This window comes from Branchiostoma lanceolatum, chromosome 1 (assembly GCF_035083965.1).
Source record: "Branchiostoma lanceolatum isolate klBraLanc5 chromosome 1, klBraLanc5.hap2, whole genome shotgun sequence".
NCBI classification, from domain to species: Eukaryota; Metazoa; Chordata; class Leptocardii; order Amphioxiformes; family Branchiostomatidae; genus Branchiostoma; species Branchiostoma lanceolatum.
The window spans coordinates 34,838,466-34,850,944 of record NC_089722.1 but is presented as its reverse complement, the minus strand read 5'-3'; the positions used below and the strand labels follow the sequence as shown (position 1 = coordinate 34,850,944).

General features: G+C 39.4%; 1 protein-coding gene across 4 annotated transcripts in view; it reads right to left on the bottom strand.

The window, feature by feature from the left end:
* Window positions 1-12,479, bottom strand: part of LOC136427507 (oxysterol-binding protein 1-like) — a 76,109-nt gene that overhangs the window by 10,922 nt on the left and 52,708 nt on the right. For 2 of the 4 annotated variants that reach the window (XM_066416411.1, XM_066416440.1), the window contains 8 exons: window positions 12,072-12,204; window positions 11,222-11,236; window positions 10,811-10,858; window positions 9,291-9,459; window positions 4,639-4,806; window positions 4,165-4,410; window positions 1,929-2,048; window positions 314-418 (listed from right to left, as the gene is read on the bottom strand). In XM_066416411.1, the coding sequence (XP_066272508.1) occupies window positions 314-418; window positions 1,929-2,048; window positions 4,165-4,410; window positions 4,639-4,806; window positions 9,291-9,459; window positions 10,811-10,858; window positions 11,222-11,236; window positions 12,072-12,204 (1,004 nt within the window). The remainder of the gene's footprint in view (window positions 1-313; window positions 419-1,928; window positions 2,049-4,164; window positions 4,411-4,638; window positions 4,807-9,290; window positions 9,460-10,810; window positions 10,859-11,221; window positions 11,237-12,071; window positions 12,205-12,479) is intronic. The other 2 variants (XM_066416418.1, XM_066416429.1) reach the window with 2 other exon arrangements.

Below are 12,479 nucleotides of genomic sequence, written 5' to 3'. Positions count from 1 at the left end.
TTCTCAATGTGAACTGAACAGTGTTTTAAAAGTAAAGAGCAAGACAAATGTGCCAAAATTCCCCTGCAAACACAGAGCCTGTGAAGTTAGCAGGGAAACTTCGGCACTATATAGGGGTACATGTATATGTCTGTGTGTGTGTGTGTGTGTGTGTGTATGGATCTGTGTGTATGTGTGTGGATCTGTATGAGTGTGTTTGTATGTCTGTGTGTGTGTGTGTGTGTGTGTGTGCGCGCACGTGTGTGTGTTTGTATGTCTGTGTGTGTGTGTGTGAGCATACATGCGCGGTGACAGCATCATTATTAGGCACTACCTGGTCAATCCACAGCTTGCCGACAATGATATTATGCACGATGGATGTCACTTTCCTCCAAGTGTAGTGGTTCCCTGTGGCTGTGAACTTCAGGTGGGCTATTCCCTGTAACACACATTGTACACACACACCTGTCATAGGCACACATACACCAGGATCCACATATTTCTTTTAATCTGTGGTGCGGCTGCCAAAACCTCGGTTGCCTATTAACATTTCAGGTTGACTCAGTTCTACATGTTTGGCATTGGGAACCAGTCTAAGGAAACTGCCTTTGTGCAAGTACAAAGGTTTAGGTACATGTTCGGAGATGTATTGTATCTGTATCTGAATAACTTGAAATAATTTGTGTTGAACTTCTCGCTAGGCAGCTCACAGCCTTGTTTCAGACATAGCCATAAAGCTATCAAGAAGTTACCAGGATGGTTCCCCGTCAGGTCAACTCTGCATATCCAGCAACATATTGGAAAATATGTTACACTGTGACCATACAGCAATCATGAAAGCCTTCAAAAAAATTATAAGTTGACATGTTACCAAATGCCAAATATGACAACAGAAAACTCCAGATAGCTTGGGTGATGCTTTACATGATTAAATACTAATTATGCAAATCAGGAGCTAACTAGCATAATGAGGAAAGGTTATGAATCCACTGAAAGTTTGTGGTCAAATTTTTTGCAAGAGCTATGGTCATGACTGGGGCAGAGAGTAAGTGATGTAAGTTCGGGCCTTTTTGTTTGCAACTTTTGAGGAGGATAACTCAAGCAGGGATCGATGGATTTTCATTATTTTGGTATATAGGTACCTTAGGTGATGATCAACATATTTTAACTTGTGTTATTTGGGTAGAGAAGGTGATCAACTGATATAATTCATTCAAGTGAGGTCCTTATCTGCATGTGGGCTAAAAAACGAAAACATTATCAGAGACCATCGTCGCCATGGCAACATCTTTTTTGATTGCCAATCTTGTTTCATTGGTGCCTGCCTGCCTATGTGCTCAGGCCAGAAACTGTGGTATTTCAAGATAATTAAAGTGAATCTGATGATTGACATAGTGAGATGCTAATCATGCAAAACAGGTGCTAATACGTATATCTAATGAAATTATATAAATCCACTGCGTTTCCAAAATCTATCTAGTTGCTTGAGTAACTGTTTTATTGAGTATCTTATTACCTGGATGTCATAAGACTTTCAAACATGTGGCATATGTTACTAGGAAAGAGGGGAATATCTATAAACATCATTGAAGCAAATGAAGCCTTTATTTGACTGATTGATGGGAAAATGCTATATAATGCCAAATTGGTAAATGGTGGGAATTTCGTACTTACATCAGTCAGTAAGCCAAATATTATTTGGCGAAGGTATGAGGTCGTGGAACTCTGGTTCTCTATGTCATTGTCCCATAGAACTCATCACAGTGGTGCCAAAAAGTACAGTGCCCTTAAAAAAAATCTTTTTTTGATATTGGGTGTACAACAAAGTAGGTTTCCCGCTATGGACTCTTGGCCAAGTTCCAGTTCAGCAGTTGGAAACATATTTGTTACCGTTGAATATAATCAATGTCATACATTGTAAGCATTTCAAAGCTAGCAGAATAACTAACCTGTGGAATGATGTTGAGGTACTTTCCACGGAACTTGGATGTCATGGTGAACTCCTGCCAGGACTCCCAGCCATGCTTGCTGTCAACATATGCAGCAGCTGCAGGTGGATGATGGCTCACCTGGGGTTAGGAGAACACCTGTTACATGATGAAATACAATGGGCACAGCCCTGGCAAATTGTCAATTAAAGGAGCAGATCAGTAGTTTTGAAGTTCATGTTATTGTGGACTCCATGCTTACTTTTCATTACTTTCCAGATCTTGCACAACAGTAACAGAATATGTGCTCTATCATCTTGTTAGGAAACAAATTCAAAGAATGAGTGGATCTGCTGTTTGAGGCACAAGTACATACTGTAATTCTCATCAAATGACATGACAGTAGATCTCTCATTACATGACAAAGACTTCAGTTGCATAGTTGAAAATTTGGGTCCAAGTTCTTTTATGTTGAAAGTTTAAATGTTTGAAATTTGTTTCATACATTTCTACTAAGAAAGATTAACTTTAATGCACATTTATCATCTAAAACGTTCCACGAACACATTATCTTCGCCAAATAATCAAGGCTTATTGTGGAGAGTGATTAATATTTACATGCTTATAACCCCTGCAAACTTGATCATACACCATACCGTTTGAAAGTTATGATGGGGGGGGGGAGGTAGAATGATTCCAGTCTAGATAGGGATAAAAATCTTTTGGTGGTACAGGACTAGTATATGTGTGTAGTGTGCTGATATATGTTATAACTGGTCATCAACAAAATTGAAAGTTATAATTAAATGGTACAGTCAATATATATGAATAGAATAAATCTTTATTCCATATCATACACATTTTGCAAGACATAGTACATGTTACTTTTCCATACGGTGCTAGGTAATACCTAGCAGTGGTGCAGTTTCGGTGCAGTGTACTCTCTGAGCAGAGGAGTGGGTCCGGCTGGTTATTCACATGTTTTTAGGTGTTTTGTAAGGCTTCCGATTTTGTTCCCTTTCCGTTATGTCTCCAACCGTGTGTTGGACAAAAATGCCGAAACTGAACACTTTAAAAACCAACGGACCCACACATCTGCTTGAATTGTAGTGAGACTGCCCCATTTGTTTATTCATGTACCCCATCTGTTTATTTATACTTCTAGGCAAGGCCTTCTGCTGGCCTGTTTCGGGAACACTGTCACATGCCCCATTATGGAATGTAATGGATTTACAATTATCCTTACTAATTATGCAGATTAGCTCCTGCTTTCTATAATTAGACATCGATTGTGTAAAGCACCATCTGAGCTCTCTACATACAAAACTTCAGGACAATCTCTTCACCCCTTCTCAAGTAATATGTGTCCGAATGTCAAAACAAAAACACCCACTGCAGTTCTCAACAAGCCGCTAGGGGGCCCAAACTTACAGAACTTACTTCTTGTGGCATGAACTATATACCACACATATATCATGACCATAGCACTTTCAGAAAATATGCCACTAAATTTTGAAGCTCCGCTGCAGTACCTTAGGTACCCGCTAGAAGGCCCATTATCGAACTTGACCTTCCTTTCCGTAAACCCTACCCATCCACGTAACATCATACAGATCCATCAACAGCTTCTTGAGTTATGTTGTCCACATACAAATACACATCCACACAAAGCCCGCTGCAGTACCGACGGAAAATGCCATGAGAACCATTTTTGAACTTGACCTCCGTTTCTACAACATCTACACACCTGCAAAAAATCATGAAGATCCATCAATGTTTCCGTCACTTTTTTTGCCTACATACAAACGCACAAAAATTAAAAGTCCGCAGCAGTACTGTTGAAAAATGCAAGGTAAAGCATTTTTGAGCTTGACCTTCCTTTGCACAACTCCTACACACCTACCAAAAATCATAAAGATTCATCAAAGGTTTCTTGAGTTATGCTCTTGACATACATATAGACCCACCAAACAGCTGGCTCAACCGAAAACATAATCTACCCCGAGTACTATAGTCTAATATATTTGGTCCTCGGCGAAGATAATTATCTATTTGCTAACACACTAACCCAACTGGCATGTGTCTCAATCTGTCTCAATCATAGAATGTAGTACAAAATGCAGAAACGATTCCACCGAATGCTACTGAGCAAGTTACTAAGTTGAGGGGCTCAATGTCAGTCAACTTGTACTAGGTAAAAACCAGTTGACTGCAGAAGTTGTGTAGTATACATAGCCCTGGCCTGTTTTTCCCGTACCTGTTCAGTGATTGCTCTCCACCCAAACTCCTCTGTTAGATCTAATTCATACGTCTCCCCCAGCAGTGGGTTGAAGGGCTTGCCTGTTCGCTGTGTTGTTGTGGAATATGCTGACGCTGTGAAAGCTGCCACATACGCTAACTGCTCCGTGGATGACTCCAACTGTGCAGCCTTGTTGAGAATATCTGCATACTCAAAATCTTCTGTCAGCCTTTGGAGCATGGATATGGGTTCATTAAAGTTCACCTGGTGAAGAAGAAAACAACAGACAGTAAGTTTCCTGCTAAGCAGCATTTTACATACCATGTAATAATTGTTTTAAATGACCAAAACAAGGGAACCCGAGACAGCAGACTTTGCCCCTTGCAAATATGATTATCATGTAGCTGATGACTCAATACAGAAACACACACACAGACCAGTCAAAAACAACACATCTTTTCCTTGGGATGAAGTAATGACTTGGCTACTGACCGGCATGGGGATCTTGGAAAGCTCCTTGCCGATGCAATTCTTCATGATGCTCCACAAGTTCAGGCTGATGTTGGGTTTCTCAGGGATTCTTGTTCTTCTTCTCCTACGTGGCTCCTTGGGAACTTTGCTGGGGGTCTGTGGGGTCCTGGGACCACCACTAGAAGAAGTCTGGGTAGGCAAACAGCAATGATGTACATTATAATTGGCCTAGCAGCTATTTACTCCTCAACACAAATACAGTTTCTCATCAAGTCACTTGAGTTGCCATTACAAACAAGTTGGACTGTGAAGCAACACTAGCAAATGAACAAGAAATTACAGAAGCTACATTTCAGATCAAACAAGAGTTCAAAGGTCTCATTCGTCCATAAAATATTCAAACTTTTAAAAAAAATGTGTTTAAAAAGATTGAAATTGCCAGTTTCTCAATGATTATACAAACAAGGGCATACTCTCTGTCCATTTATGATTTCCTCTACCCAAATTACATATGCCGAAAGTGTGAAAAGCCTAAGCCTTCAGCAGAAAGCATTTCCTTATTGATATGCAAATGATGTCCAAAATTACATTATCTATGCATGGTGACATTCACCTGAAATTAGCTACTAGTAACATATGTCACAAGAATGACATTACCTTCATATACCATGGAGAAAAATAGCTTTTTGCCATTGACTGCATAATTTGATATCTAGTTATGTTCTGCTTGCCCTTCATTACTACATGTAATGTCACAATGTATCAAATTCCTATCATGGAAAACACCCAAATCCGCATTAACTATGGAAAATAAGTTCTAGCTTTCAGAATTTGCTGCAAATTATGTGCATCATTACTTAAACTATGTTAATGTTCAAAAGTTTGTTTTTTTAAATGCCTGTTGCTCCATGTAGTTTTTTTAACAAGATTGTTTATAAGCCCAAACTCACAAAAATTTACTAGTCCTTCCTTGATTTTTCGTCTTCAACAAAACTGACCGTGCAGTTGCAAAACAAGCTGCAACAGGGCCCAATCCTATACCACTTTTGAAAGTGACAGTGATAACGATCCAGTTTAGACAAGAGTCTGAAGACCCAAAATCTCCATGAAATTTGTTTTTATATATATGATGTGTTTTATTTGCCCTAGTTATTTGTTGTTGCCGCTGGTTGTTTTGTTTTATGTGCCATAGGGTATCCACGTAATAGAAACTAGAAAGGCAATATCTTCGGGAAAATGCAGGATATTCCCCTCCCATTACCTACACCTCAAATATGACGTCCGTAGCATTTACTGTAGTGTAAGGGAGTTCTGAAGTTTCTGCATAAATTATGAAAACGAGGTCTGCATTAGCATAATGTATGGTCAGGTGTGTTCACCTTTCGTAAAGGTACCTGAAATATGTCATCCGTAGCTTTTATGGTAAAGGCTATGAATAAATTATGCATAAACCCCTGATTAGCATAACTTATGGCCAGGTTTTCTGGCTAAAGGTACCTACAAGTCAAATATGAAATCCGTAGCCTTTACAGTAAGGGAAATACAAGGTTGTACCTAAATTATGCAAATGAGGTCTGCATTAGCATATTTTATGGACAGGTGTAATATTACCTTCATTTGAAATATGACATCCGTAGCCTTTACGGCAATGGATATGCATAAATTATCTGAATGATGCCCTCATTAGCATAATTTACGGCAAGGTTTTCTGAACTTTCCAAATGGTACCTACATCTCAAATATGACATCCGTAGCCTTTATGGTAAGAGAAATACACATTTATGCATAAATTATGCAAATGAGGTACTCATTAGCATAATTCATGTCCAGGTGCATTCACCTTTCCTAAAGGTACCTACATCTCAAATATGACATCCGCAGCTTTTACGGTTAGGGAAATACAAGTTCATGCATGAATTATGCAAATTAGGTTCTCATTAGCATTAGCTATTGTCAGGTGTATTTATCTGTTCTAAAGGTACCTACATCTTAAATATAAATCCATACTATAAAACATAAGGTACATATAACTTTCTGCAATACCATTAGTAGAGCTACCACCCCACATCTACTTGGTTTTGGGCAGAAGAACCACCAGCTGTTGGGACTTAGGGAATACTTGTCCTAGATAATAGACCAACAGATTCAACAGGTGTGACCTCAAAGCCCATACCCACAATAGAGAAGTAAATATTCCTCATTACTTATGCAAATTCAGTCGAAATTTGCACTTCAGTTTGTACATCTCTGTCCAACCCAAATGCGTACCAAGTGACATGAAAATCTGTTGTTCCTTTCTTCAGTTATTGGAAGATTTTTACAAATACGCCATAGCAGTTCCAGTGACACATACCAGGGGGCCCAAAATTGACCTTGACCTTTCTCCTCCCAGCACCTACACACATACCTAATATCATTACAATTCATCCACACGTTCTTCAGTTATGCTGATTTTAAGCGTCCGGTGACACAAACATACTCACAAGATAACACAAACATACACACACGCAAACACACACGCAAACACACACGCAAACACACTGAATTTGCATAATTTGCACTTCAGTGTGTACATCTCTGTCCAAATAATGCGTACCAAATAACATGAAAATCTTTTTTCATGGAGATAACAAGGAGATTAAAATCAGAAGGAGGGAGCATGCCATAAACATCCCGCTGTGCCCCTTTGTTTTCACCCGCGAGGGCTGACCGTGATCCTTTGTTTACGGCGCCCCTTTCATCCCTGTGTTTTTCCCCGCGTTTCCCGTGGTTTTCAATGGAAATGAGCCAAGTAATGATGTCACAACCTCGGAACTCTGTGGACTGAGCTCCATTTTCTTGCCATAGATTTATGAATTTCTAGCTATATTTTAAGGTTGCTATTTAACAAATGTCAATTTCTATGCTGTGGTCCTGGATTTATATACAATTTCACTGCAATTAGCTCTTATTCTAATAATACTGGTCAGTTCACACTGGGAATGATGCAATTCGGAACCTTCAGAAATGTTAGACTTCTGCCTTTAAGTGTGGTATCAGCTGAAAGCTCTCTTTATCATGAATGTAGTCATGTAAAATTATAAGTCAGTGATGTTCACAGCTTTAGATATGAGTGATTGAAAATGCATGTGAACGATGTACTCTGAGGTCAATACATATCCAGCAGCATTGAGCCACTTGGATTTTTACAAACAATTGTGGGCTAATTGCTTTCTGTCAGAGTGGGCAATGACACCTCTAATCACCGAGCCCATTGAACCCAAGCCTGTCCATTGAACTGAAAATTTTGTGATTATGCAAGTGTATTCAACAATGTGGAAGGACTAAATTTTTACTCATTTGCATTGCATATATTGGGGTGGATCCTTGTCTGGCCACTGTGGCCCAAGACCACAGTTCATAGGAGGTGGTTTCAATTTAACCTGCTAAAACCCTTATTTAACCAGTTAAACTGCGTTCATATTGGGCTAAGAATGCCGGCTAAATTAGCCGGTTAAATCTTTTAATTTACTCATCTGGCTATGATAGGCTTAATATGAATGGGGTCCAAGTTTAACCAAGTCTGGGGTGGTATTGTGTCGCCAGGTCCAACCAATGACGGTATGGGTTGGGCAACTTTCAAGATGGAATATGTTCATAGCTTTCCTAGTTATGACCAAATTAAAGGCACCATACTGTAAGGGAAATTATGCTCTTTCAAATGACACATGAAATTTAATTGTAAGCTCAGTAGAAAAAAAGTTTCCCAACGTGATCAGTGTTATTATTCATCATTGATTGTAATAGGGTGGGACAATACCAACCAATATAAACTATTGAGGTAAATGCAGGATATGCAAATGTTAGATAGTTCAATCCAAAACCTCCCATATCGGTTCCCATAGAAATGATCCGATCACAATTGATTTTTGCGTTCACACTGCTCTTCGATAAGTGGATTTAAGTACACCATGATTCAAATCCGATTGAAGCACGCTGCGTTTCTCAAAAGTGTCACTACGTAACGCTATTAAAGGTCACAGGTTGAGGTCAAAGAATAGCATCGCTTTGGTACAAAATGGCGGGAGTCCACCATTTCTTGATGCTTTTGTATCTCTGGAGAATGTTCTATAGCCGTGGAAGGGAATGCAATCGGCGGGCTTTGATCGCGAGAAGGCAGTAACAACAAACTTAAGGCTTTTGTATATTGGACTAGGTGCAGTACAGGTAATGAATGCAGCAAGAGTTTTAGACAGGACAATCTGGGAGCATGAATGAAGTGACGATTGGTGGAACAACATTGTGCTCGGACTGGCAGGAAAATTTCCGTATGAATAAACTCACCTTCCATTATTCATGTGATAAGTTGCAGCCAAGACTGCAGCAGTTCACACTGCAAAAATCTATCATGATCGAAGCATTTCTATCAGATTCAATGTTTAATCCGATTCATTTTTTTGAGTGTGAACAGGGTCTTAGGCTTCCAAAATCACTCGTGTGCAAAAATGGACCCTTCCAAACTTATTTTTTCTACTAAAATGGACTTTTCCAGAATCACCCCAGAATTCCCAATTCTGTAAGAGGCCTGATGACAGGAGAAGAAGACACGTCACTGTTGTATAGGAAGTGAAAATGAATACAATGCACATGTACAAAATATACATTTTATCCTAAATAGATGACATCAAACTTACACTATCTACAGAGTGTTGGGAGGCTGTCCTTTCTAATTTCTTCTTGGCCTTGACCCCAAATTCCTCAGGCTTGTCAGCTGTCTCCTCATCAGAACTGCTGATGTACACAAAGTCTTTCCCAGCACCTTCACTCGCCATACTGGCCGCACTGACTCCACTGGGGGTCCGTCTGAAATGGAAAACCCCATCTATATCATCTAAGACACCTATGACACTTCTATTCAACCATATAGATACAATTATAATACATAGCAGACATCATTCTTTCATTGTAACAGCTGCAGTTAGTACACAGGCTTCCATTTCAACAGTTTCGGCACATGATGCCACCTTACAACAGCTAAACTTTTATAAGTTGTGCTTAAGAGGTTAAACATATACAATGTATAGTTAAAGATGCTACCTTAATTCTCAGGATACCGATTGAGGAGGCCCAAACTGTTTGCAGTTTGAGTAAAGGGAGAGTACATGACGGCACTCTGTCTACCCCTTCATACATGTTTAACTTTAAGTGCTACAAGTGCTTTAAATACAAGACTAGTGGAAAACATAAATGAAACTTAGTAATACATACAATGTAAGACAAGGTAGGGGGAAGGCACACTTGCTGTTATCATTATATCACAACGAGCATCGTTACATCTGTGAGAAGGAGTTTTGTTTGTTTGTTTGAACTTTTGTTCATTCATGAGAAGCTCAAATTGGCACCCAGGATGTTCGATTTTTAGTGGGCTTTTCTATTTATTTGTCTACTTGCTTGTCTGTCTGTGTTTCAAAATACTCTTGCCAATAATAACTTAAGAGGTTCTGTCTGTAAAAACCAAGCATAATTTCCAAAATTGACGAGGAACCCTTTTTTTAAACCATTTTCAGGGGCAGACCAAAAGGTTTGGTTGATTTTTGGTACAGTTTTAGTTTAAATGTTTATATACGTCATATCTAAAAAGGACTTTGGACTAACCATTTTTGGCAAAGCTTCAGGAGCGAGTATATCTTATGCCCGATTTATTGCACAGGAATTTCTCAATCCGTCCGCGCAAACTCTGTGGACGCCCGCCTGTCACTCTATACCTCGTTAACACTGTCTGGCATCCCGGCACGCAGGTCGATGACAGATGACCTACTTATGTGGTGTCAGATTTTGTACTGGTGGGAGTGTGTCAGGGAGTTGTATGATTACTACCAGCTCAGATGAGCTTCCAACATAAAGTCAACCATGTTATACATGTATGTAGGGGTTCCATCATTTGGGCAAAATTGGACAGGATTTGCCTCAGGTCGAGCCAGTCTGTTGTGTACTATGTTCTTAACCTTCTCCCTGCTGCCTAACTCTGTAACCAAAAGTGAATTGGGTACCAAACAGCTACTTCAGTGTGCTAAAGGTTAATGGAGCCTGATGTATACCTATCTTTTGTGTTCTGTATCACAAAAACTTGCCTGTCGCCATGTCTTAAGCTAACTTCCCTCTCTCATCTGAATAGATTTTAAGAAGAATTGAATCAGTGACATGAAGGACTCACAAATGTGTTCCTGTGAGGCCGAGCATTGAGGGGTTTGTCCCGGGGAATCTGGGGGAACCACAACAAGCAGATTTAAACAGAAGCTTCATGTTTTCTGCAGCTGTACCTCTACATTTACCACCACATGTATTACACATATGTTAATTGAAGAAAAGGACCACTCAACACAATTCATGCAAATCTTTTAGTGGTTCTCTGTTATCAAATAATGATGATACATGATAACAATCATGTAAGACAGAATCAGGGAAAGTGTTTTAAGCCAGATTCTGCATCAAATCTATCATTCAAACAAGCTGTTCTACACAGGAAATATCATGCACTGAACATTAAATCTGGAGTAACAAAGTATTAGTCCACATTTTACTATGGACTTATAACATGCAAAAATGATCTACTCTGCCTACCTACCTGCGCATAAGAGCCCTATCCACACATGTGTGCAGAGAGCCAAAAGGGAAACAAACATGGTGGCTCGGTAACATGCAGCAAATATGAACTGGAGCAATAACGTTAAGCTTTCAACATGTATAATTCTGGCAGGGTTGTCCACAGGCTTGTTGAGGGGGATTTTTGACAAGTAAACCTGGGTAACCAGTTTTGCATGAAGTTTCACAATCAAAGTTTTCATATACAAATATAAATGCTTGCTATAAAAATGTCACTTTCACATTTGCTGCAGTAACCATTGTGATGCAAAAGGACAGTACAGGTGTAGTAAGCAGACGGAAGGTGAAATAAACAGTAGCAGCTTTTAGCAGTAAATCTTGGAGTAAAGGTTGCTGTCACATGTAGTGCAGGCCCTGCAGGGTCTCACTAGATACATCAACTGGGTACAATATGTTGTCCATTTGACAGACGTCTCTAAATGTCACAAAATAACATAATTTTGATTTAGCGACAAACATCAACCTTGTAAGCCTCTTTATTTTCCAAATACACTGCATACATTGTACATATACAATATGACCCTGTTTATTAAGTGGGACCGATACATCTAACACACCCTCACTTGTGCACTAAATAGTGGCACAAATAGTTTGATGACTGCCTGTCTTTGGGACAGTAATTAACACAAACAATTTGATGAGTGAACAGTAAGATATGCAAACTGTGTGTTTCTGAGGAAGTTTTCGTAGTTTTGGCCTCACTTATGAATAGATTTTCCACTCTCATTGGTGGCAGAACTGCTTTCTCTCAATCCTCATAACACAACCAACTCACATGTCAGTCAAAAACGACACCACAGACCTGTACCTACCTGTGTGTAAGGTGGGAGTCAGGAATTGTGATTGTCCTAAACTCGCTGTCTGGAGTTTCGTCAATAGCATCAAAGAATTCCCCATCTTCATCATCGCTTCCTGCCGTAGATTCAGGCTTCCCATCTGCAGCAGCTGTTGAAAAGTACATGCTTAGATTTGTTTCATATGATTATCACAAATGAAAGGCTTTACTCCCTTATCAACATTGCTTGGCAACTCTTCCCGTTCTATAAGAATAGCAGTACTACCTGTGGATGTATGACAATGCTCTATTGTGAATATTGGTAATGGTAAAAACACACAAACACACACAATGTACACAAAACAAACAAAGACAAGACAAAAACAACTATAACTTCACTCCCTTGCAGTGTGCTAACAAACCTTGTTTCCTATTCCAACTGAAC